The sequence below is a fragment of the Pempheris klunzingeri genome, chromosome 16 (genome assembly GCF_042242105.1).
Source record: "Pempheris klunzingeri isolate RE-2024b chromosome 16, fPemKlu1.hap1, whole genome shotgun sequence".
Lineage (NCBI taxonomy): Eukaryota > Metazoa > Chordata > Actinopteri > Acropomatiformes > Pempheridae > Pempheris > Pempheris klunzingeri.
In genome coordinates, this window is record NC_092027.1 from 4,214,125 (window position 1) to 4,242,020 (window position 27,896).

The window sequence follows — 27,896 nt, forward strand, 5'->3', positions numbered from 1 at the left end:
ACTTGCCTATGGGCACTATAGTGGTTGCTGTGCAGCAGCTCAGATATTAAAGCAGAGTCCATCCTCTTGTACTGTGAAATCATTAGAAATCATCAATTTGTATTATTGCACTGAGGTAATTTTCTTTTTTTTGCACATGGTTTACATCCTACTGCCTCAATGCTGCAATTAGTGATCTCCTACATTTCCCAGGGTGACTTTAAACAATACCCATAGACTGCTCTTGCAAAATTCAGCTGCCTGCTTTAGATGCAGGTGGGAAAGCAATAACAATAGAGAACTGAGTAAAGAATAAAGAATAAATGAGTGTTGCACCCCATACAGTAATTGTTCCTTGATGTTCTGTATTATGGCCTATTGAGGCTACTGTTGGAGGCTAAATTGTTCTCTCAGTCTATGATACGTTTCTCAACATCTATATAAAGTGTTGAGTTTGGAGAGGGCCCTTCCTTTTTCCCTGAGAGGCTGACACTTATACTGATGCTGTAGATAGCTGAATCATAGTTTATTGTGGAAACACATTGTCTACATACATCGTCACACCACCAAATTCTGTTTTAAGACACATTTTGAGTGTCTCAGGCTACGTTTTTCATCTGGACTGGTGTCTTCTTCCTCTGTCCTAGCATGAGAAAATCTGCCGTAAGAGCACTGTGAAGCCTAGGTGTTCCTGAGCAATATCTTTATATGTAATTTTGCTGTGAGGAATTCAGCTTTGGAGCTCTCAAAAAGAAGAAATGCAGGCCTGACTCAGACAAAGTGGTGGTTACCTCTTTATCTGTGCACTGTCATTTGTTAAGTACTGGGAGCACCACTTCTTAGTCCAAGGAATGTCTTCTTCATCTTAAATGTCTCTGTCAGCCGGCCCGCTCGCTTGGTATCTGTAAGTATTTATGATTGAGTGAATCTGCACCGTGACAGTCGACCTCCAGCAGGGCAGATGAAAGGACAGAGCAGGTCAAGTGGAACCAGCTAGTCGCTTCACTGAGCAGATAAGGAAGGCTTCTGCAGCAGGACAGATATCTCTGAAACACCTGACAGGGTACGGGGTTTCCGGCTTCACTGGTGTTCGTTCACACACTTATGAATCCCTTTAGCATGTACGTGCCCTCTACTGCCATTCAGTCAAACACAAGTACATACACAGATACAAACACAGGTCTGTTTAGAACATATATATATATTTATATATACATATATATAGTGCTAATGTGTTGTTCAGGTTCAGAGCTTTATACCATTTACCCACCAGTGTAATAGATTTATCAGGTCGTCCTTCTGAGTGAACCTTGTGAAGTTCTTGTTCATTCAAAAATGCAGACAGTTTTTTTTTACACCACTTGCTCTTGGAGCTCTTTTTGAGGTTTTTTGAATCAAAGCAAGGCCGAGAGAGGCAGAAGGTGTACAGGTAGGTTTGTGCTTTGTCTGTGCCTGTTTTGGCTCGAGTCGTCCTTATTGAAGGAGGTGTGGAGATTGTGCTGTGTGTTATGGCTGTCGTCTGTAGGTCGTGGAGAATGAAAGGGGGGGGGGGGGTTGGGAGTGTACCCTGGTCGGTTTTGGCATCTTTTATGGTCAGAGGGATTGAGCTAGGCCTCCACCAACATGTGAGTCAGCCTTCTATAGACTGCAGAAAGGATAAGGGGAGAGACAAGGTGTGGTCCTGCATGGCTCTGTATAATACTGCCCACGTTACCACTGTCACTGCCAGCACCAAAGTAGTTACAACCAAGTTGCTGTCAGCAAAAATATCCACCAAATGCCATATGTTTTTAGGGAGTCTGTTAGCTGAGAGGAGTGGTTAGAGGTAGCCTGCCAGGTTATGTTCTGGCAATTAGAGAGACCTACGGGAGGTGGCAGCATCTAGGATATGTTTTTTTTTTACAATGAAATAGGAGCATTGACACACTAAAATGCAACTGTGGCATTCACTGGCATTACTCTTCAGTAAGGAAAAACTCAGTTGATTTAGAAACCAGTTGTAAAATGATGCAAAATAAATTGCATGCATTTTTTTTTCTAAAGGGACCACCTCAAGAGCCACTGAGGGGAAACCTTGCCAACAGGTTGCGCGGAGTAAAAGAGCTCAGTTTGGTTTTGTGGTTGTTTAAACTGGGTTGATCCAGCCCAGACTTTTCCTGCTTTTACACTTGCTGGCGTCGCACCTGCATTTTTAGCCCACACTGCTTGATTGAAAATGCGAAATGTCCAGCCTTCAGAAATGCCAGGCAAATCTTTTTTATTCATACTTTCACAAATAGAAACCTTGGTACTTGTCTAAATACTAATTTCTACAAACCCCACTCTGTTGAATGTCTTACCACCTAAACCTCCATGAAAAGGCAGAGGAAAGTCGAGCTCAGAGCATAATTGAAACCACACTGTTGGAGTATACAGCCCTTAAAACTTCAACAGACTCTCTGTACAAATGTGTCCGTGTCTTTCAGTTCTGTGCGGTGCTCTGCTGGTTTCAAGGACTGACTTTTTTTCTTGATACTGATTCAGGTGGCAGTCCATTGCTTTAGTCTCAGAGGTGGTACAATGTAGGCAGGGGCACTTACATGTTCACACTGTGCTACATATGTGGCCACATGCTTCTCTGGCCTCCTCTGAATGCTAAAGTCCTGCTGAAGACACTTGATTTCTTGGACATAGGCATGTGCAACAGAGTTTCTTAAGGAATCTTTATAAGAATGCATGTGTATGACAAAAGACTGTAGTATCAAAGTGGCTTCAGGCCACGGGTTGAAAGGAAAGATCATTACTTGTAACAGCGTCCCTGTATCCAAAGCAGTTAAATCCAGAGCCAAGACACCCACAACACATTTTAGCTGACTCTTAACAGAAACTGAAAGGCACATTTCTTATGTTATGAAAGGGACAGTTTCCTGCAGCTGGTTTTCAGCGAGCAGAACGAGATATGATATATGATGCACCTCTCCTCAGATCCATGTCACTACAAGACACTGTGTGCTCAGTGTACATTTCTCAAAGACCATTGTTTAAATGCCTTTCAGGAAAATAAAGCAAAGGTGAATGATGTAATGTTTTGACTAAATGAAGTCAGACTCAGCTGGGGGAGGTTTTTGCTGACTTTGCTTGCAGCTCTTGTCTTGTCTGGGACCTTCAGAGTCAAGTAAACCTGTTGGAGTTAGTGGAGGGAAAAGAGCCAGCGAGAGGGGGAGATGGATTCAGCAGAGCGCAACCTTTCTTGGCTGTTGTGTTTGTTGTTGTGTCGTTGGTCTGTTGGGAATCCTGTGGGGGGGTTTACACTTTTAATGGCTGCCACAACTTGCCCTGGGATTCTGTGGCTATCTGTGTGTGGTGTGTTTATGTTTGATGTGACTGTGTGTGTGTTTCATACCTAAAATATATAAAGTTTGTGTTAGCTAAAGGCTAATTGCCTAAAAACTTTATACACCCCAGATCACACACATTCATCTTTCTAACACACACCAATGTCTTCTCACACACCCATATTCAGACACAAATGTTCAGTGAACCCCTCTCTACATGACACACACATCTCCATCTCCAGCTCAAAGAAACACACACACACACACACACAGCATAAAGCTGACAGGCTGTAGTAAATGGAGCAGGTCAACGAGGAAAAGAAGATGTAAAGGTGTGTTTCCACCGCAAGCAAATTACATAGAAAGGCAAAGCAAAGATATGAATAGATGTAAGAATAGGGGAAATTGCAGCGGGCGAGGCAAATGGCGGGAATTAGGAATTCGCGTGTTGCAGAAATTGAAAATAGAGTAAAATATTTGCCCGGCAGAGAGCCCCATGTTCTTATAAAGACTGTTTCAGTAAACGTATCCTCGAGGGGAACCTCAGCACCAACAACTGTCTTGACGTCCTGATGGTGAATCACACATGGAGCATCCCAGTCCGAGTCTGCGAGAACCTGAAAATACCGCTTGCCATGCTGTGGAGACTGGACAGAAGAAAAAAGGGCTGGAGAAAAGCCGGCGAGAGAGGTGGACTGCCCTAAGGTTAAAATGTGTCTGTTACTTGATTCTACTGTTCAGTTGTAGTTTTCTATGAAGCATGTTGGCATAACCATTAGCCCCAGTTAGCACAAGCAGCACAAGCGTCAGCTCTCCTGTCAATGTGTTTACTGGCACGAATAACGCAAATAAACAAAGATGATCTGGTGATCAAACTCCAGCGACTAACGCAAGGTGAATATTCACTTCTTATTTGGTGGAAAAGCAGCTTAAGACAGAAGACCTGAAGACTGTTGGGGTTTTAGAAGCTACAGTATGACCTGTTAGTTTAGAATCCACCATTTTGTCAGTCCAAACATGATAAATTTGATGTAACTTATCCCCAGCCATATCTCCTACAATAATAGCCAGATACACTGAAACACATGAAAACAGAATAGAGTTCTACTGATCAACATCTGCTTTGTGGGTCTTCAAGGTCCTGATCAATTGTCATGAGATAAAGAACCAAAATTGGCCTGTTTTCAGATCATTCCACAACAGATATATGAACTTTCTATAGTTATAGAATAACTTAAAGCAGCTGCACCAGCAAAGGGAATGTAGGGTTTGGACATGTCTTGTTAGCTGCTTCAAAGGTAAGCCATAAATTGCGTTTGTGATAAGAATGGCACCATTTGATCAGGTCGGCACCATCAGCCAGCCATAAAGCTAAAGTTGCTCTTTCTCCTTTTCTTTATCAGCACGCAGACTCAGCTGATGTTCTTCATTACAACACTAACATATAGCTGAATTCTCCTTTTTGGCAATCCAAACGCTTTTTCTGTACTTGAAAGATATGATGAATGAGCTAATTGAAACAAATGATCAGAATGAGAAAGAATGCTGAATCATTATCGTTTGGGTATCACTTTACATGTTGAATTTATTAAGTTGAAAGCGCTGCTGTCGTTCATTTGTTAGTTGATTAGAAGTAGATTTGTGGCCCATTTGCTGTCTTTGTTGGTCGTTTGAAACCCCCAGACCAATGGCAGTGATGAATGAGACAGTTCTCTGTTTTATTGAAACGTGAACGTCAGACAGTCCCTCAGACACTCACTCACTCATCTCGCCCACTCACAGCATGCACATTTTATTAGGGGGCCTGGACCCCCCACATGCCATGAAAACGGGTGATGTCTGTCTTGCATTAACACACACACACACACACACACATAGACACACTCTTTTAATTTTCTCACTACAGCGAGCGAGCGTGGCTTGCTCATTTGGGCTGCCATCTCCCTGCGGTGACGCCGTCGTGCCTCTGTCTTTAATGTTTTAACACAGGGAGCGAGCCACTCAGTCTAGAGACTGGAAGATCCAGCTTTAATGCAGTAGACTGAGGAATTAAGACTGCGGTGGCTCTGCCAATGAGGAAAGGCTGACTAACGCACCCAGACATCACACACGCAGAAAGTCCCTTGCAGGCTGTTTTACATTTTTAAGAATTTCACGGACACACTCATCCAGAGCAAATTACTGTCGCTGTGATTGTACGAGGGGCTACAAGTGGTAGATCAACAACGTTATGAGCCAGTACTGAAGAGTGGCAGCTCAGAACCACAGTGCTTTGGCAGTAATAACAAACATTCATGTTGGAGTTGAGAAGCACATGTAGAAAAGGTTTCTTTATAGTCAGAGACGACCCTCAGCGTCATCATGCAGAGCTAAAAGACCAGTTTGGGATTGTACAAGGTGGCAAGGTTGAGGTAAACTGGGTTTCAGGTTCAGGAGCAAGAAGGAGTTTGAGTATTATCTTTACAATTGAAGACCTGACCACTTCAACTCTACTATGAGGAGTTTTTAGATGGTTGTGAAACAGTCTCAATATAATACTGATGACTCTAAATAACCTACATAAGCAAACAAGACCATCAGCAGGAAGATTTCTATATTGATTGTTTCTGTTTTGTCGTTCTAAATGCCTGACAAAATGGTTTACTCCTGTCCTCCTGGGGCGGTCACAGTGCCCACCATGATGCTTGGTCTGGCAGGATGTTAGCCAGGAGCAGCCTTAGGTCCAAGCTGAGTTAGCTTAGCTCTTGTCTCAGCTGTCTTCTCTCCTTACTAGACTGCCACATCGCCCCCGCTGCTGTGCTTAGTCCGACTAGTCTGCCTAGATGGTCAGGACACGACACGGGGAGTGATCACATCAAGGTCCGCTGCTCTTAATCCAAACCCCACGCTTCATTTTCCAATATTTCTATCTGTCTATGCTTTCTGAGGTGCTCCAACACAACCTTTGTTCCAGGAATCAGTACTGCTATTGTTCAAAGGGACTGCCAAAGTCAACACAAAAATGAAAGTCCGATATAGCTGCTGAAAGAGGTATATGACCGATCTACATTAAATGCAGTTACTTCATCAATATTGTATGAAATTCACTATTTCCACTATGAGTTGCATTCATTCAGTCACACTATAAACTGCTGACTCAGTTAATAATGCTAAGCTGTTACCTTACATTTAGATTATGCCTTTAGGGGAAAAAGACAGACAGGTCTATTTCTCCATATTGTAATTCAACTATTTCTGTCTGCTCTGTGTATGTAACACCTACTGTAACACCTACAACCCTGAAAAAGTTTGCTTTTGAAGTTTCTCAGTCTTTTTAAGAGTTTTTTTCCCTAATCCAAAATGAGGGTTTGAGGACAGGGTCTGTCACATATTGTTGTACATATAGTAAAGGCGTGATTTTTTTTGGACTATAAGTATGAGTGATATTTTGTTGACCTCTCATAGCCAAGAGCGTTAATCAGTGCATGAATATGCACATTCCTGTCTGATATTTGCTCTTGACACACTCCGATAATAAAAGTCACTATGCAGTATGTGTATTCTGCTGGCTGTGACTGCAGTTATATTATAATTTATGACTCCTGAAGTCATAAAACTTCAAATTTATTTAAGCTGGAAATGCAGAAAGAATTGGTTTGTTAATAATTAACTCCTTGCTTTCACACCCCAGAACTGAACCTCTGGTGTTTGTTGTCCTACTAGTTGTAATCAACAGTGGAGCCTCTTTGTCTGTGTGGAAAGATGCTGAAAGGAAAGCGGCATTATGGGAAAGAAGGAGGGGGAGGTGAGAGGAGCAGATGAAATTTGATTGGCAGGGAGTATGAGAATGAGTCACTCATCCAGCTCCCTGGATTTGGAGTTGTGGGCCTATTTTGGGCTGCGGTGACACGTGTATGCATGTATGTGGTTCTGTGCATGTACGCACGCACACCAGAGTTCGCATGGCTCAATCCAACGGCTGAAGTCACCAGATTTTCGGAGTTGCCGTTGCCACTGCGTGTGTGTGTGTGTGTGTGTGTGTTGGAGGAAAATGAAAGTAGTCTGGCAAACAAACCACAACACAGAAGCCAGATTTAAATGCAGATATTTATCTTCTTTCTCTCTTTACTGCTCTGAAGTCCCCTCTATTACACCACCACTCTGTAAATCACCCCAGTTCCTCCATCAAGTTCTGACAACTTCACTTATAAGTTGTATTCCTATGGATTATTTTCCATAGATTGTCAGGTGAACAGTCTGTGGATTACTGAGTTCAGGGCTTGTCCGTCAAAGTGCTTTTCTCTCTTAACTGACAGTGGCCGACTACAGGACATCTTATCTGATTATGTCATTTAGTCTTCATGCAAATACTTCTGTGGGAAAAGCCACTGAGATTGATTTAATCTATTTCCTGTAGTTAGAACTTGTCTTTGGCTCATGGTATTGTTTCCTCTTTCCCAGATGTATCGGTCTTTCCCTTCCTCCTGAAACAAGGGCTTTAGTGTCTTTCGTGACGACGCTTCAGAAAGCGGCACACTTCTTCTTTCAATGATTTTAACTTTCCTTCTGTCAGTCGGCAGCTCAGTTTGATTATATCAATCAGTAAATCAGCTACCTGAATGTGGAGTTGGCTGGTTTATTAGGCTTAAGATTCGGTGACTTCACTCTGCAGGATGCCAGCCTGCCTAATGTCCCGTGGACAATGTGTCATAAACATGTACAAATTAGGTGTGTTTTTGTGTGTGCGCACATGTATGAATCAGTGCCGCCTCAGTGCACCTCTGCATAGAGACAATAGAGTCACATCTTACTTATTCACTCTCACTCACACTCTTCTTTCTTTCTGTCTCTTGTTCTATTTTTCACTACCTGTCACACACTTGTGCACACAAACACACACAGAACCTTTCACCACATTCTGCCCTGACAGTAGGAAGAAAGTTCCAGCGCGGCTGTCAGGTAGCCAGGAGCTCATTACAGCTGAATGGTTTACAGTGTTGTCATTTTCTGGAAGGAAAGCATGCTCGGACGAGTTTCACTTGTACATGCATGTGTGTGCTCTTCCTCTCTGGGAATATAGGCCTGAAGCTGATACGTCTCCGGCCTTTGCTCAGGTGCTGCAGAGTAGGAGACAGAAGTTAGATCTCTGAGATAGTCACTGATGTGATTGATTGTTTTGTTTCTCATGAACACAACAGTGATAATCCTTTAATCTTCCTTTTTGTCTTCCCTTCAGAGCCACCATTACTGTAATTATGTCTTAATGAGTTGGACAGGTGCACTATAATAACATTATTTTGATTTCCTTAAAACAGCTTTGTAACCATGCATAACCCTGCTGAATGCAACAGGAGCTTCCCCTCATGTCAGAATGTAATAAGTGACTCTTGAATGTACACACACACACACACACACACACACACACACACACACACACCAAGCCAGGGCTGGCTTAATCACAGCCTTGGCTGCCTCCAAGGTGCTGCTGAGTTCTCCAGGACGTGACAGGTTTCTGTCTGGCGAGGTTCAGGCGGCCGCTGTGTCACAGATTAGAGTGGCTTAGCTGTCTCAGTTGTAGCAGAGATGGTTTATACACTTAAAGGCTTCGCTTTGCAGTCCAAGGCTTTACTGCTGTGGCAAACGGTCAAACTCCCTACTTTCTACTGTGTCTTAACTCTTCTCTGCAGACTGGAGAACACAGCAGTGCAGCTGTCTGAGCTCTAAAACTGCTCATCCCAAATGGTGAGGCTTTGTTTAGTTTGGATTGCTCACAGTCTAGAGGAAGCTTCGTTCACAGCGCAGGCTATTTGGAAGATGGATCTCTGAGATGGAAAGCAACCACATCATCCCCACGAGAACCAGTGGGCTGATTTAGGCCACACAGTGCCGTTTCATTGATGGGTGCTGAAAGCTTCAGCAGTGTTACCCAATCTGCCAACAAACATAGTGCGTTACTCATTGTTGTTTGCACAAATTGAAGTCACTGATTACAAATCACCTCCTGGCAGCTCCGCTCATTAAAAACTAAGCATGTAGCCTTTAATCTCACTACTTCACCACCATAGATTTTTGGAGACTTCAGCTATTAAAACTTCCTCCCTTATAGTAAATTTGTGTGCTACCCCCACTGTTACAATGAACATATTTAATCCTGATCTCATTTTTTGTAGGTTGTATCTACTCTCCCTATCTCTATTTTAACACACTTCTCAGTTCCTCCATTGTCCTTCACACTCATTTTCCATAATTTCTATCATTCTTTCTCTTTCTGCACAGCTTTCCCTTTGGCCTTGTAGCATTATGTCGGCTCTTTGGTTTCAGCCTACACCTCAGCCTAAGATTTAGTTTGTTTTTTAGCAATACACGTACAACTGTCTACATTTCAGTCTGTATGTCTCCTCCCTAACAGGCTGTCTCCCGTCCTTCCTCTCCCTGTCTGTCTCTGTCAGTCTGTTCGTCCGTCTGTCTCTCTGTAAGCCTTATGTAATGGACGGATCATGTGAGAACTGGGGCGAGGGTTCACGCCATGCACCTGCGGACGGCTGTCCTCCTTTTCCTTTGATCTCTGCTGGATTCTGTTTCTTTTTCTCCCTCTGCCCCTCTCCTCCACCTTCATTCCTCCTCCCCTCCTCTACCTTTCCACCTGATTTCCTCCTCGTCCCGTCTGTTTCTGACTCCTCCCTGGCGCTAAGCCACTGGCTCCTCGAATCTAAACTCCATCTTTTGAGGGTAATTATGAGATCAGCTCAATGAGGGTCTTTAAACAGTAGTTTGAGTCTCTGGACTCCTCAGTAAAGCAGTGTTAGATTGTCTGTTGTGATCCCAGTGTTGCAGACGGGTAGTTTACACAGCAAGACAAAAATGGAAAGGCAGACAACCATCTGCATGATCCATGTGTAAAGTGCAGGATCTTAATTTTGAGTTCTTAAACAAGTTGTAGCACTTGAAAGTTGGCCTTTTCAGGAGTTTTTTTTTCCATTTGTTTTTATTTTTGTGTATTTTCCTCTAGACTTTGACTTTTATGCACATGCCAGCTCCATATACGCCCGGAGATTCCCCTTTTCCTGCTCTGTACACATTTATTTCCTGCCTTTCTGTGTTGTCCTGATCCCATCCCTGATAAGCCCCATCCAGATTTCAGCAGTCAGCCAGCCCCCGGCCATTTAGCCCGGCCTGTTACCTTTACGCGTCGCTCTCTGTGCCCCTGAATCATTATCCTGCAGACAGACACAGACCGACCTTTCCAATTGCTAAATATAGACCCACCAAAGAATTGGAGGAAGGGAGGGAAAAATAAACGGGGGGATAGATGGATGGATAGAACAGCATGTTAAAGATACTTGTTGGGGAGTACACGAAGCCATTTGTGTTTAGTCTCAGTGGCTGCAGGCCTTCTGGACAATACCCCAATGATGGCTATCAGTTATTAAGAGCACTGTTCCAACTGAGGTGACGTCAGAGTCCCAAAGAAAAGCAGACCTGTGTGTTAAATCCCCTCATCCACCGCCTGTGGCTGCACAGATCCTGTGTTTCTCTTGGAAAGGAGAACGCAGGTGGCTTGGGACTGCAGGCTAATGGTAAATGAGTTTTTCTACCCTGTACTTTGCTATATATAGAATCCAATGAGGCCTGAAATGGTGTGTTTCACCTCCGCCTGACAATCAAAAATTCTTCCTGTAGTTGGGCAGAGCTTGCCAGATAGTACAAAGGGCCTCTTTGGGTTTGTCTACTCCAGTTTTCCCTGATGTGTAGCCGTGCATTCAGACCTCTTGTGCTGTCAAACAGTGCCATAGAATAATTTGAAGTAGCTGTAAAACAAGCAGTATAATGCAGAGTTTCCCCCAGGATGGAGCTGTAGCAGCAGAGGTGAAGCGCGTGTGCGAAGACTGGCCAGAAGGTTTCTGTGTCTGCCGGCATCAGAAGGGCTCTTGAGGCTTAAGTACATAGAGAACATTTGGGCGCAGTAATGAGCAAGAGAAGTCTGTAGAAAATAAAATGAAGAAATGAAATGTGGGATCATCTCAAAATAAACTACAGTGCCCAGGGTCATCGTAATGAAGGAACATGTCACCCAATGCAACAGTGTGGCCCATTGATGTGTTTTTAAGGTTTTGGAGAACAATGGAGCTCTTTGGAACAGAGGAGTAAGATATATCAGGCTTTAGCTCCACTGGCAGTACTGTAGGCTACTTGGTCCAATCAAGTCATTGTTAGTATTGGAAAAATATAGAATATCACCAGCCTTTTCCTTTATTTCCTGTCATCGGGGATTCTGATATTCTGGTTTTTGTAAATTCTTGAATTCCTCTCTGATTAACACACATGAACCCAAAAGAAACTTCTCCTCATTAGCGTAAAAGATGGTTAGTTTGCATTTCATCTTAACAGCTGACAAGTAGGTAGTAATATCATGCTCTTGCTCTCTCACTGCCGCTTAACCACACATTCACTACGCTATGCAGATGTGGTTTGAAGAATGAGGATCGGGAGGATTTTAGCAGCGGCTGCTGAATGAACATAGGGGACACAGTGTAATGTAGCTCGCATTGATCATCGGTAACACTTAACTGGCTGCTGATGAGGACCCATTGTTGTGACATGCACTGTATTCTGTAAAAGCTCTGCCAGTTTTACATGTTAGCATTGTAAGAGTATCATCTTTATATATATGATGTCTCTACATGCAAACCTAATACAAGAGATTAGACTATCTGAAGTTTTGAAGTTGCAGATTCGACATGTGGAGCCACAGGAGCTTCACTGCATTTGGAAAAACTACGAGATAACAAGTGAACAATGTGCCACCTCCAGATATCAGATATCAGGCAAGTTTACATACCAGACCTGCCAGGTTTAAACAGAGTTGGCAGAGAATAATTCATAAAGGATGCTTACATCTAGAAGCTAGCAGCTGCAGGTACCCTGGAAATGTAGAGATATTATTTAAAAACTTGGTTAATTTTCATTAGAGGAGGACTTCTACCTCAAAGGGGATCAGGAGCGACTTGTGTTGGCCATGGGCAGTGATTACTCGCTGTGTAAATATCATAAAAATTAGGCTGAACTAGACTGGTGTTTCTTCTAGTTATGATAGATGATCTGCAACAACAAAGTTGGGATGTTTTTTCAGTCCTAACTGCTCTGTTTCTGTCCTCGTGCTCTTTTTTTCGTCCCACTCGTTCTTGCTTTCTGTCTCAGCCCTCTTGTATCTGTTGTTCTGTTTTTACTCACATTACATTAACAACCAGCTGAAGCAGATGCACCTCCAACTACACCCTCAGTTGTGCATCTGTCAGAATGCCACACCGTCAGCTGTGCTGCATGTCTGTTCCCTCTGAATCATTTCAAATGACTCTAGAGTGTGAATGAATGGGCTTCAGAAGCAAAATGTAATAAAAGTACTTGATTTTCAGGCTCACATTGATAAGGGCGGTGGTGAAAATTGCTCCTCCGGTGCTTACAAGGCAGGACATCGTGTCCTTTCTGTTGTAAACACAGTGTGACAGCGAAGCCAGCGCTGTAACGAGAGGTCTCCGCCGGTCAGGCCGCCTTAGACAGATCATACCCTCACTCTGTAGCTCTCTGGATCAGTGCCCAAACTCTAAACTCTTTTGGCAAGTTTCTGTAATTGAATCATATTTTGTCTTGTCTGTCGTGACTCGGCCATTTATTTTTAGAGCTAAAAGCTTTTGTTGCTAGGAGACAGTGTGTCTTAGGAGAGGCTGAGCAAGGGAGGGACAGAATGAAAGAGGAAAGAAAGAGATGGCAGTGGTGTTGAGGGGGAGAAAGGCGGAATCTGTGAAAGCTGAACGACGAACGAACAAGCTATGAGTCAGCAGGGACATCTGCAAAACACACACACACACGCGTGGTGGGCATGGTTGCTATTCTTGTGTTCTTTGTCTGTGTGCTCTGTGCACCCACGCATGAACCCACTTACCTCTCCCCACAAACCTGTGTTGTGTGTCTGTGTGCTTGGTGTGTGTGAGAGAGAGAGAGAGAGAGAGAGATATTAGCTCGCCCACTTTGATTTAATACACTCCTGCTGTGTGTTGTATGCGTCAGCTCGCGTCTGTGCACGCACGTACTTGCAAGTGTGTTGCGTGTGCACATGTGTATTACTGTGACAATCACCAATGTACCCCATTATACAGCAGAGTGTTGTGTCTGTGTCACAACGCCTAACCTGTCCCCAGTGACAAGATCCTTATTGTCTGGTGTGTGAATCATATGCTTTGTACCCCATTAGTAATCTGCCTTCAAATAGCCATTATCAACATTCATAGTCAGCTTGTGTGTCTTTTGGCTCATTCTCTGGGCACCATAGGAGCTCAGATAGCATGTGGCTTATTAGTCATGAGGAGCCGCTCTGTTTTCAGGATATTTTCTATTCCTATTCCATTTTTTGAGTGTTTTTTAAGAAGCTCTACGTCGTGAAAGTGAAGAAAGAACCATATTTTTGATTCGGAGAGTGAACGCTTGCATATCACTTTGTTGTATTTCAAATGATCAATGTTTAGTCTGGTTCTGATAAATTTTCATGGTCGCTGAAGTTCATAAAAACACAAAAAAATACTTAAAATAGAGACAGAGATGCCTCCCAATCCTCACCAGTCGCTTTTATCACTTGTTTGGATTGTGCCTTTAACATATTTGTGCACTTCTTTTGTGCACTATTTCCATGAGTTGCAACTGAATTTGAGCAAAGGTTGAGGTAAAAAAAAAAAAAAAAAAAAAAAGGATGCAACTCTGCTCTACTGGTGGTCTTGCAAAATTGGGTATCATTTGGACACATCACAGCTTGATGCTCCTAAATCCATCCTGAAGGGAGACGCAGTTTGCAGTTCTTCAGCTTGTGTGTGTGTGTGTGTCTCCGTTATTTAGTCAGACACTGAGCACAAGGGAGTTTGCAGCAATGTCAGAGGCAACGTGCCTGCGTTAGGTTACAGTTAGGTTAGGTTTTCATGCACTTAAAAAGATCTGTTACAAATGTGCCTCCAGTGTTTAGTCACTTGAGTTGTACTTGCTGTAGTGTGGCAGCCGGCTGTATTGAAGTATTACATTTCCACGTACATTTGAGTGGTTTTCTCTCTCTGTATGAGTGGCCCTCTGGTAGATATTAAAGCGCAAACTTTCATTTCTTGTGGTACGATTTTCCACCTTTTAGTCAGTTGTGTATTTCTACTACTACTATTACTACTTCTGCCACTTCAACTATCGATTAACAGCGTTTGCAGACACGTAGCTGCACTTTGCACACCTGACAGTGAACTTTGGTTTCACCGTGTCCAACATGGATAGTTTTTCCATGACTCGCTTTGACTCCATTTACACCTGCTATTAAAATGTGACCTGTATCTGGATAAGGGAAAACACATGTTGAGGCTGGCCTATAAATACACAAATCATTGTGTTGAGAATTTGATCTAGAGTATCAGTGCGGTGCAATCGATACCAGCAAAGTCAGCTATTTGTGAATGCAGTTCACGACAATTCAGAGTGTGTTACTTTGTCTTTTTTTGAGAAAGCGCCGCCCTTGTGCGTTGTAATGCCATGACTCACTCTGGAGTTTGTCGTCCACTCACCTTCACAAAAAGATTGGCGCAGTCCATTTCCACCAGTTGTTGCTCCTTTAACTGATCCACTGAGCATCAGAGCAGCTACAAACACCGTTGCAGCCTAAATGTAGAAGAAGCCCATTTTGAAGTAAACATCAGGTACACTGTTTGATATAATACAATATTTTAATAAGCTGACACCTGCTGTTTTTTATTAAGTTTACTGCCTAGTCATAAATGAATGTAATCCCTGTAAAAACACAGTGCAGACAATGAGAGCACATGTTGTGTAAATGGAAAAGTCATAATTGGTTTAATTACCATCTGGGCACCATATCTAGATACAGTTTACTTTACCCAAAGATTTAGTTGCCAGGTGTGTCTTCCTACTTCAACTCTTTTACAAGTCTTTTTTTCCCTTTTTTTTGTGTCGTCTTATCCGTTTCATCTGCTCTTTTGTTCTTTTGTATGGGTGTTTTTGTGTGATGATGTCTGCTTTTATGGAGCTGCCCCAAGGCGGTTTCCTATCAAATGTTGACAAGGCAGCTGAAAAAATCCCCTCTTTAAGATGTCAGATCAGTGGGAGTCCGTGTAGATCCATGAAATGGAGTTTTGAGACCCTGATCATCTACAGTCTGATGCAACAACTTTGTTATATCAGCACAATTGTGCCATGTGCTGTCATAGTAACTTGGGTCAATAGGCCACATCGCACCAGTGTTACAGTCTGCCAGCCTTGAGCATATCATTGTGAACACTTCACTGTCACTGCTGTATAGATATGACCGGCTTTGTGGAGTGTGGGAACCTGATTGTAACCTTGATAATTAGGATAGTGTGTTACTTTACAGTTACATAAACACACACACTCACTAAATTCAGCATTGTTATATTGTGGCCATATGTTTCCCACCCTCAGCTTTCTCAGCCTGATTGCCAAGGCACATCTGGTCCTAATGAGGTGTGTGTGTCTGTGTGTGTGTCTCTGTGTGTGTGTGTGTGTCACTGTCTTTGCTATTCAGCCTTTCAGCCTGTGCTGAAGTGGTGTTGAGTCTTTTACTGCCACCCACTGCTTTACAACTCAAAGCCTATACTTTTAACTGTTGGATAATAGTGTGTGTGCATGTGTGAGTGTGTGTTCTGATAGTAGTTATAAAACCACAGCTTATATTTTGTCTGCACATATCTCAAGGCCCGTTAATCTGTTACAACACTGCTGATTTTCCAGCTTTGATGGGCGATAGCAGGGAACGTCTGATATGACTGCGGCATGTGGGAACAGATTTAGCCAAAATGCTCATCGCCGGCTTTCCCAGAGGCACCAGATCCACTTTGCACCAAAGCCATATATCGAAATGTGTTAAGGATTTCAACAAACATATTTCATCCAAAGTTTCATCCTTGATTCTGTGATTCCCAACAGTCTTGTATTCTTACCTAAACACAATCTTTATTGTTCCTCTCATGTTGTCTGTTCGTTACTAAACTCTTTCCCTCATTGAAAAATTGTTTCCACACATTTTTTGCATCAAGTTATTCTCCAGAGAGACAAAACAACCTCCAAGCACAAAAAATGGATGCCACTTGACCGTTTTTTTCCCCCTGCAAAATGCACCATGTCTTTTAGTGTCAGGAAATTACCACACAGACTATAAAATCCTGACTATTATTAGCTGGAAACACAAGCATTTGTCACCTATTGTGTTGTTGACCCTGGTACCATAACAGCTGCAGTCAAGTAACCAATTAACAACTTCAGAAGGGTAATGGTTTATCACCTTGAGGCAAACAAAAGCCTAGACGCGGTTAAAAAGCTGGAGTAAACCCAGATTTTTCCATCATTCTTTCCTTGAATTGACCTCTTTTCTCGATCATCCAGCTGAACGTCCCTCTCCTCTCTCCTCTGCTCCCCAGGGTTTGCCTTCCCGGATTGGGCCTACAAGCCAGAGTCGAGCCCGGGCTCCAGACAGATCCAGCTGTGGCACTTCATCCTGGAGCTGCTGAGGAAAGAGGAGTACCACGACGTCATCGCCTGGCAGGGGGACTATGGAGAGTTTGTCATCAAGGACCCAGACGAGGTGGCCCGCTTGTGGGGAGCCAGGAAGTGTAAACCGCAGATGAACTACGACAAGCTCAGCCGAGCACTAAGGTGAGACTACAGTGGGATGAAAAGGATGAAAGAAAAGAAGGATGACACCTCCACACTTGAGCCCAAATCATGCTTTTCAAGTTCAGGTGGCTGCAAGGGTTCAATTTTTGTCATCTGTGGAATGTAGAAGAAGAACTACGCCTGTGCCCATACGTGTGCTATATCTCATGCATGTTTTTAACTTTAATTTAATGGCCCCTTTTTGATCAGCTGGTTTTGTCAGTATACACAGCCGTTTAAGGTCACACCTCTAGCTGTTTTTAATTTCATTCCCTGAACCTCTGAAATGTAAAAGCAATGAATATTTCATTCTGCGTTGTAGCTGACGCTGAAAGGAATGACCCAGGCTAGTCTGGACTGGTACTAATATTTAGCTTCGTGTTTGTGTCATGTGTTAGTAGGCATCAACACCAGAGGAGTCAGAGAGTGGCAAAGAGCCCAGATGGGTCTATCTTAAGTTACAGGATCTGGGATCATGTTGTTTTGAGCTGCAGATGAACTGTGATGCATTCAGTGAAGCATACAAGATTGATTTTAAAATTTGTCAGAGGTACAGCCCAGCAGACCACAGGGTTAAGGATAACAGCGTGTCCATTCACACATCGCACACACACGTGGAACAAAACCTCTTTCAAAGATTACTCTCAGCCTGTTTTTTGTTCTTAACAAGGTGTAAAAATGAGCTGAAATGGAAGCTGAAGAATAGAAAGAGCAGGAAGGCAACGATGAAAGGTGTCACGTCACTTCTTTGCCGTGACCCACGCTCCTCCTATTTAGATTTTGTCGAGTTACAAGACTAACGGACTACAAACTGGGAAAGCACGTGTTCATCATCTTTTCAAGCTCGTAATCATAGTTAAATGACAATTCACAGATCACAAGAAGACACTCAAGCTTAATTTACCTCATTAGGATTGATTGTGTGCAGTGTTGCTGACCTTCATGTTTTGTTTTTTTTTCAAATCTCATTTCTCCAACTGGCTCAGGGGTGAATTTGATTTGAGTTTAGTTACAACAGCGCTAAATGTGCTAGAAAAGAATTGGTGTTGTGTCGTGAATTGCGTGCTAAAACTCCAGGTTGACAGCAGATTTAGAAACACACACCTTCACCCTCAGCAGAGCACATGTGGGATGCTGCAGAGTTTTATTTAGCTGCCCGTCTGTTCTCTCATAATCATGTACACACACACACACACACACACACACACACACACACACTGCTAGTCATCAGTGTCGCCTCCTGTGTTGTAGGTTGGTGTGGGTTATAGTTTGCCATGGTGATGACTAGTTACACTGCCTCATCACAGCACACACACACACACACACACACACACACACACACACACACACACACACACACACACACACACACACACATACACACACTCAACACCTTGTTATATGTCAGCCCTCCTCCAGCCCATCTGTGTCTTGTTTGTTGCTTAAACCTTTTTTTGTCTTTCACTTACCCTCCATATGACTGTATATTTAAAACCCTGTATAGGAATACATGTATAAACGCAGAGATCAGAACGTGATCAACAGAGATACTAATGCTAAACATTATTACTCAGGGAGATTACTTATACTTCACACTCGAGTACTTTTAGGTTAGAGTCTGAAACAGTGCAACAGATGAATTGTATGTCGGGCCTTTAGCTGAAGCTAACCTGTAGCGTCTGGTTAGTCATGAAATTATCCATTCTTCTATAGATCTACTTTACATTTAAAATAAACACATTAAGAAAGCATATCCTAAATATATCAAGAATTGTTTGATTTGTTAGTTTTCCTGATTTGCGACCGTTTGCTGTAGGTTTTATTTGGTGCCGCTAGTGATCCTCACTTATTTGAACTATGTCAAACTTCTCTAATACAAATAGACCAAAAACCTACATGTCCAAATTATACAAGGGCACTGAATGACTTGTATCTCTAAGAAGCCCACAAAGGTATAACAGTAGATCAACAGTGAGTCTGTTAAAGGAGCAGTTACTTCCTCTCTGGTCTCAGCGAATATTTTACACGAAGGACCAGTTGGAGCCAAACTTCATTGTGAAAGCCTTTATTGTGGTTTGTAAACCTTTTCCATGAATCAAGGACTGTTAATTAATTCAGACGTCTCTGGAAGAAAGTTCTCTCTCCGTTAGATGTAAAGTCTTTGATTAATGCTCCTCTGATGTGTCTTTGAAGTGAGTGTGCATTCGTTCATGCATATAGAGCACATGTGTGTGTGTGTGGAGACATGCATGTCTTTTGTGCTCGCACACATCTACGTGTGTGCGCAGTACTTCGAGGTCGAGTCTATACAGTCCTAAAGTCCTTTCTAGTTTATTTGAAGGGAGTTCAAATGGTCTTCAAAGAACGGGAGGCCTGGAGCGAACCTGGGCCCAGTATGTGAGACCGGCTGTCACATATTGACTCAGTACTGTTGTGTGTGTGTGTGTGTGTTCGTTCCTTTCACATGTATGTGCCTGGCCTTTTCCTCGACACGTTTAAAGTGTCATCCATCTATCCGCATGTCTGAGAACATTATGTCCTTCCAGCTTTTACTGAACATACAGGTCTGATACTGCAAAGAGCTGCTCACAAACACTGATGCTGACCTCTGAGAGTGAGTGTGTGTGTGTGTGTGTGTGGTAAATATCGTTTAGATATTTTTCCTGTCTTTCTTTTGCACGCAGTGTTTTGCATGTATGTTTGCTTGACCGTGTACTTGTTAATTTACACCTGTACAAAGTTCCCACATTTAAGGACCTGACATACACTTCGGTTTTTGCCCTTTTGTGAGACCTCATACTTCACGTCAGCCATCTTTCAGAGGGAAATAATGTTCTTTTAATGCTATTATTGTGAGATGACAAGCTAATCTTACTTTACAGAATGATCTTTTAAATATAAAATACAATAAGCTAAAAAATTGCAGATTTTTAACTCGTCTAATTAATATATGTAACAGTTTTAAAGCACCTCAAATGTTTAAATACTCCTACTTTATTTCCTCCCACATGAAGTCTAAATGCAGCCCTTCAATAGAGAGTTAGTCTCTTATGTGTGTTTACTGAACTCTATGGTTAGAGGACCTTTTCCGCCATAGCAAGCCTCTATATGTTTGAGCTTATTATTGAAATGATAACACTGTGTGCTCTCAAAAAGCTCAGATAACAGCTCAAATTTTGTTTTGTTTGTGACTTTGTTTTTTTCATTACTGGCTCATGTGTGCCTGCTGTGCGTCTGCCTGCTCCTGTGTGTGTTTGTGTTTGATGGTGTGGGTGTGCGTAGTAGTCGGCTCTGTCAGAAGAGGCCCTTCACTCATTGAGTCACTGAGGGGCTGCATGAGCTCCCGGTTCACACACTCCTGCTCCACTTTGTTCTGCACTGTACCAAACTCCAGTGACTAATGCACCAACCACACTGAAGCAGGGATGCAGCTGGTCACGGCTTCATCATCATGACAAACATCCACAATTATGTTGTTGTTGTTTTTAACTGTCACTACTAGTGTGGCTGGTATTGGGAAAATAATATTTTACTGTACTCTGAGAATCATCTCTATTATCTTGGTCTGCAATGGTGCATAAAATTCAAGTTTTGGGGGCAAAAGTTAGATATTTTCATGCATAATTTTGTAGCTACATGAAGAAACACAAAGAAAGGTCCAAAGAAAGGTTTGACGTGGCAAAGTTTTTTGCAAATACTTCATAAAATTTGTTTTATCCCACTCGGAGGACAAAAGGTTGTAATTAGCATCAGGTTATTGTTTGTTTTAACATTAAGCATCTCACAGATATATTTTATTTATCATTATTACCATTATTATTTCTGTACTTTAACCTGTACATTAGCAATGATGAACTGTGTTTGTGTTATATCATGCATGTTATATATGAGGCCAAAAATAGCTATTGATCTTGTTGGATGGATGGATGTATAAAGAAAAATAGGTCGATAAATGGATGCGTAACAGTTACCCAACCTGAAATAGTCACTGCTTACCTGCTATGATTTACATTCAACCTTGTCTGCTGGTGGAGAGTAGTTCAATTCTAAGTTATTGACAACAAGAGGCGTGTTTACAACTTCGTGTTCACAGAAATCCATATTTTTCTGTACATATCTAGCAGCTGAGCTCCCCTCTGCTCAACTCCACTGGAAATGATGAATAACGCATGATGGAGTGAAGTGGCTGGTCTCAATTGAATGAGGGACACTGATTTAGAAGTTTTTATGTAAAGAAATATGAATGTGTTTTTGTCCTGAGGCTATCGGTGAGTCAGAGGGAGCCATTTTATCTGCTAGATGAGCTGTCAGCGGCTCGCTATTCACTCCTCTACTTCGCTCTGTGTATTGACGATGACTAATGCACTCTTACTAATGGAGCCGCCTGGGTAAGACTAAATCAGAACGGCTGTCTCACTTCCTTAAGTAATCAGAGTGAGAGTTTGAATCTAACCGTATGTACACTTGGTGTACAGCGCACAATTAAACTAGCTGCTCACAGAGTAATGGAGAATTATCATGCAGGCAGTGCAACGACATTCTGATGTTTCACTTTTAAATAACATTCATGCTGCGTTGTTATGTATCTGTTCATGTGCTATCAAACCAAATCCACTAACATTAAATAATAATCCCAGTGAGTTCTGTAAAGGTGGGAACATTTGGAAGACTCATAGTTCACTTCCACGTGCAGTTGAGTTTTGCCAGAATGAGTTTTCATCTTATCAGCATAACTAGGAATTAAAGTTATTAACTAAACTTATCACACAAATAGTTTTTTGTACATGTTTTTCTCACCCAGTCGTGGAGTTCAGAGCTAGCTGGTGACCCCACAGTTGGGTGCAGCCTTCATCCCCGTTGTTGAGACACATGCTCCTTCAGTGGTTGAAATAGAAGTTCCATTTTAACAACTGAAAACCCTCTGATGGCTCTTATTAGCGCTTCATCCTCTGCCATGCATGTACTCATGTACAGAAATAACTTCACATTGGTACGGATACAGGAAAGTGCAGATTTGATTGGCTGTTGATGACTGGTGACCCTAAAAGCTGTGGCCAACCCAGCCAGCAGGGTTGATAAATGTCCACATATGAGCCCACAGTCACAGTTTATTCAGGAAAATAATGATTTGTTGTTCATTTTGGTTGCACTGTGACTAATCACTGGCGGGCTATGCAAAGTGAGTCGTTTAGTGGCATGCAGAAGAAGTCTTGTTTCAGTCCATGGTGTCAGCTGGAAAAATGTACATAATAAGTGTTCTTACCCACAGTTTCACACTTTTTGATATTTGGCCAAAACAAAATGTGGCTACAATCAGAGGTTTACCACATGTTGCAGAAGACGTGGTTTTCATTTCAAATCAATGACTCACCGGGAGATAACACTGTCCATCCTTCTCTCTTTAGATACTACTACAACAAGAGGATCCTCCACAAGACCAAAGGGAAGAGGTTCACCTACAAGTTCAACTTCAACAAACTAGTCCTGGTCAACTACCCCTTCATCGACATGGGCACTGGTACGCACACGCTCGCTTTTCTGCTGTTAGATCCCCAAACTCCTCTCAGCAGCAGACGCTGAGGAGCAGACGTCTCACTGGAAAAGTTCAAGTGTGTCAAGTTGTCTGTGAGAATTTGTAGGGGGCACGTCGGTGTATTAAGCACTTCACCAGAGCTTTTTATTCAAAGCAGAAATTGTTAGCAACAATTGTGTGTTTGTTGCTTTCTCTGCCCTGATGGCAGCGTTTGGCAACTGAAACGCGTTGTTATTTTCCATGAAAAGGATGGAATCACACTTGACAGCAAGGACCTGTTTAAGGAGTGAAAGCTCCAGGACAGACAAAACGTTTTTGTCCTTCAGGTGTCTGAATTTAACGTCTGTGTGTGTGTGAATTTCTAAAACTGACATTCATGTGCATTTTATTTGCTGTAGGGAAAGAAAAAAAAAACTGCTAAACACAGCTGGTGCAGATGTTTCTCTTCCTTATTTTGACGCCGTTTACTTGTTAGCAAAAACCAGAAGTTTAGAAGCTGCTATGTTTTATATTGTGCAGCATTACAGCGAGCCAATCATGATCTGAGACTTTGCTCTGGTTTTGTTGTAAAGTCAGTCAGTGCTTTATTCGTCATGGACATAGACATAGGCATAGACAGCGAGACCCAAAGATTGTATATATCTTTCAAATGTTATTGTCTGAGAAATTTTCCAGTGAGCAGAGTGGGCGAAAGATGAATCCTACCAGTAAAGACGTGAAGCAGTTCTACAGTCACAATCTTTAATCTAATGAAATCACAGTCTCAGTCTGTGTCAGGTGCCGTCGCTGTAGACGTTTAAAACAGTATTAGGTTTTAAATTTGGGTATAGTGTGTGTGTATCTGCCTGGTTTGTGTGTGTGTGTGTGTGTGTGTTCTAAGACATCAGTGTGCCACGTCCCACTTTATCCCTCTCCTCCTTCCTCTGAAGTCGTCTTTCGTTCTGGTCCCGGCCACCCAGTGTAAACACAGCCCATATGGAGCGTTGGATACGGGGTGACATAAGTGCAGCACGAAACTTTAATTATAGCCTCTGTGTGATGTGGCCCACACACTGACATGTTGTGATATGATGGTTTCATACGATGGTTTTACACACACACACACACACACACACATATGCCCACCTCAATCTGGATTGATATGCAGAGCTCACAAAAAACACTAGAGATGAACACACACAGTTTTCTTTTTACTCCTCATCCAGTCTGATACACATGGCTGTGAGTGCGTGCGCACACACACACACACACACACACACAGACACACACACGGCAGTACTGGAAAAAAACAGAGGAACCCAACCCATGTTTGTGATGGCAGAAAGAGCGACTTTTCCAATATTTAATTCTGGCACGTGCACAGATGCCAAGAATTTATTGCAGTGCCACAGTCTCCCTGGCAGGAGGGAGAGAGGGAGAGAGAGGAGGGGTTGAAAGAGATGGGAATTTGTGGCTTTGTGTAACCCAGTGTTTTCTTTCTGTGTGCCTTTGACCCTCTGGGTAAAATAGTTGGAGTTATGGGAGACATGTGACCAACTCTCATCAGTTACTTTTCCCTTTCTCTTCAATTTAAAGGGCTGATTCGTCCAAAAATAAACGTACAAAAATTTGCCTTTGGATGTTAATGGAATGTCTCTCTCTCTCTGTCGCTTTTAGCGTTTAAGAAATGAACAGTAACATCTCCCTCCAGAGGCAATGTCCTGTTTACTGTGGATAATCCACACAGGGTGGCTGCAGAAATCTCAGGCTAGCTTCTCCAAAATCAAAAACCAAACTAGACGCCATTAGAGATGATGCAGAAAATACAGTATGCTCTTTTATAATTCCTGTTTTTTAAAGTTTTTGCCAGAAACAAAACTGCTTTTATTTAATAAGAAATCACAGGAAGTCCTCTTTTGTCAAAAGTATGAGCTTCCCAGCTGAGCGTTCATGCCCAATCACAACAATGCAGCTCAGCTGGTTTATCCAGTACCAGCCACATGTGTAAAGTCTCTGGATGAGACGAGTGTTGACAGCTGGGAGTCAGAAACATCGTAATTAAGTTCTGCTCGTTCAACAGTTGTTTGATAAATTGCAATGAAACATTCAGAGAGGATTTGACTTGTTACTTGGTGCTGGCTCTTAGAGTGATGCCACAAATTCCCCTATGCAGGAAAAACTATTCAAATGTTTTCTTCAAAAGTCATTTCCAACTTTAAGCTGATCTGTCTAAAAACCTGTACGACACGTTGCTTTAACTCAGTCCTGCCCTGTTTTCTTCCTCACAGGTCGAGGAGTCCCTCAGAGTGCCCCACCAGTGCCAAGTGGAGGCACACACTTCCGTTTCCCCCCCTCCACGCCGTCAGAAGTCCTCTCATCCAGTGAGGAGCTGCGCAGCCCAGGCATGTTCAGCAGCGTGGCTCGCCGCATGGCCCGCGGCTCTGTGAGCGACTGCAGCGACGGCACCTCCACCAACTCCGAGCTGGAGGAGGCTGTGGGGGCTGATGAGCGAGGCGTGGGGCCGGAGAGGGCTTTCAGGGGCCTGCTTCCCCCGCGCCTGCCTCACGAGTCTCTCTTCAGAGTCTACGGAGGGGCCCCGAACCCAGGGCTTGCCAGACCTGCCCCCAGGGTCCACCCAGAGCCTCTGTCTCCGTTCCCAGTCTCCCCCCTGCCTGGCCCCGGGGGTCTACTGGCCCCCACTCTGTCCCCAGCCCTGTCCATGACCCCTACCCCCCACCTGCCCTACACCCCCTCCCCGTCCCTGTCCTCTCCCATGATGGGCTCCCACTTCTCCTTCAACGCGGAGGACATGAAGCACTACCTGCAGGCCCACACCCAGTCCGTCTACAACTACCACCTCAGCCCCCGAGCCTTCCTCCACTACCCCAACATCGTCATCCCGCAGCCCCACCGCCCCACCCTGGAGAAGCCGGCCGCCCATCACCTCCACGTGCCGCTCTCTCACTCGCTCAGCCAGCAGCCAGGATGCGGGGAGGAGGGGCAGCAGCAGCAGCACCCATCGCCGTTCAAGTTCAAGCTGCAGCCGCCTCCTCTTGGGCGCAAACAGAGGGAGGCAGGGGGCTCATTGGCTTCTTCCTCCAGCCAGTCCTCCTCTTTCACAGGGTCTGGTCAGATAACCAACGCAGGACCTCCCAAGATCAAGGTGAGACACACACACACACACACAGGATGTTTGTGGTTTCAGAAATGCTTCTCAAGTATTTCTAGATATAAATAACATTTGAGTCCTGAATAAAATGTCGTAATATATTCTTCATCTCCAGGTGGAGCCCATATCAGACATAGAGTCAGAGGAAGAGGTGGAGGTGACTGACATCAGTGAGGAGGATGAGCGCAATCACAATGATGAGGATGAAGGTGGCGACGTCTTCACCCCGACTGCTCGTCACTATAATCATCAGCTCAACAACCATCACCAGGCTAATGGAAACGGGAGCAGCCTCTCAGCCCCTTCACACAGTAACCCTGACGATGACCCCGAGGATGATGAGGAGGTCTTCAAGACTCCTGCCACCCCTCCCGTTGGCGGCGGCGGCCTGGCCTTTCCTCTGATGAGCCTGAAGAGTGAGCCGGGCCAGGCAGCTCCCATCAGCCCCGGAGGCACGCGCTGTATCCCACTCAAGCTCCGCTTCAAACGCCGCTGGAGCGAAGACCAGAAGATGGAGGCAGACGGAGAGAGGGACGAGGCGGAGGACAAGAAAGTGAGGGCTGAGGGAGAGGAGGAGGCGGAGGGGAAGAGAGAGGAGGCGGGCAGGAGCGTGGGGGAGGTGGAGAACGGAGGAGGAAGAGGAAGTGTTATTCTGGGGTTGATGCTGCCACCGCCTCCCACCCAGCGCAGAGCGAGCTCGGAGCTGCAGAGAGCTACGGCGCAGCTGTCTCTGGAAAACACTGGCTGCTGAGCTTCATGCACACACACACACACTCACTCATACACAGGGGATCCTATTTGGACACAAAACACACACCTCTCCCAGTCTTGTCAACAATCTTCATAGTTTTATGTAGACCATAATGCCTTGTGGTTTCTTGCCAGCGGTAGTTAACATAGTGTTAGTGTTAACATGTGGAGACAGTGACTGAAAGGTGGTGATACAAACACACCTAGATGTCGTTCTTCAGTCCACAGCTGAACGTGTTCATGCATCATATGTGGGAAACTGTTACAGGAGTTGTCGGGCACTTTTTACTGACCTCACAGCCCCACAAGTTCCTGAAATGACTTACCATAAAACAAAATGTTCTCCCTGCATAGGTTCACACGCTCGCTAGGCAGCAGAGAACAAGATGAGTGTGTTACTTGAATCACCTCTCAGGCTTTGTCTTTCCTTTACTCCCTCCTATGGTCAGTACTGCCAACAAGCAGCCACTAGACATTAAGGCCTTTGTAAAACCAGAAAACACAGAAACATACACCTGTGTAGCCTCCCAGGAGAGACGCCTCCGTGCCCCTGGTACCCAACCAACACAGCACACAGAGGATTTTTGCTGTGACTTTTAACATTAAGAGAAACTCAGTCTACATATTTCCCTCTGTCCCATCTTTAACATCAGCGCCCCACAGAGAGGGAGTGTACTCTAAATATCTCTTAGGAATTGCACATTGCCTTTTTCAATGCCTCCTCATCCTCATAGTGCCAGTTATGCCACAAGTCTGCACATCACGCCCGTGACCAGACGATGTCTCCGATGGCTTTATTTGTTTATCTCGTCCAGTGAAACAATCAAACTCGCCCCACAGAGTACCGAGGCAGACTGAGTTGTACAGCAGCAGATTGAATGAATTTCTCACCCACGTCTGACTCACCTAAAGGTGGAGAGCCTTCGTCTTCACTTCCTCCCTCCTCTCCTATTTTTCCTCATCTGTCCTCCCCATAACAGACAGACAGACAGACGGATCCTAATGTTACTAAAACACCTTCAGCAGCCCTGATAGAGATTACAGAAGTGCCTCTCTGTCTGCACTCGTCACAAAGAAGTCGTTTACAAGATGGAGGGCAGTGAGAGAAAAAAAATTAGACCTTGCTCTGATGAATTTTACAGACTGAAGAGGGACTCTTTTTTTCTTTTCAAGAGGTGATTAGAAAGAACTCGTTTCATCAGGGCCAGACCGAGTGGTCCCTTCATCCTCGGCTCATTCACTACAGTGTACAAAAACATGAAATGAGGATTTGTACATCTTAAGGACAGCCGAACTACGTCTGAGTAGGAGAGGAAGATTTTGATGAACTGACTTTGACCTCTCGGCCTCCGACCCGTCGCGCGGCATCGTCAGACATTTATCAGCCAGCGAACGGGCCGTTGGTTTCCCCTGTACAGAACGACCGCCTGGGTCTCAGAGGAAAGAGCCGCGTCTTTCTCTCGCTCTTGAGGAAAACAAGGAAGCA

The 27,896-nt window shown here is 43.8% G+C and overlaps 1 protein-coding gene across 1 annotated transcript in view; it reads left to right on the forward strand.

Annotated features, from left to right (window-relative positions):
- The window catches only part of erf (Ets2 repressor factor), a 31,394-nt gene extending 4,966 nt beyond the window's left edge, over window positions 1-26,428 (forward strand). The window contains exons 2-5 of the mRNA XM_070847042.1: window positions 16,745-16,979; window positions 22,385-22,497; window positions 24,780-25,654; window positions 25,776-26,428. Of these exons, the coding sequence (XP_070703143.1) occupies window positions 16,745-16,979; window positions 22,385-22,497; window positions 24,780-25,654; window positions 25,776-26,411 (1,859 nt within the window). The 3' untranslated portion in view covers window positions 26,412-26,428. The remainder of the gene's footprint in view (window positions 1-16,744; window positions 16,980-22,384; window positions 22,498-24,779; window positions 25,655-25,775) is intronic.
- The last annotated feature ends 1,468 nt before the right edge of the window (window positions 26,429-27,896 follow it).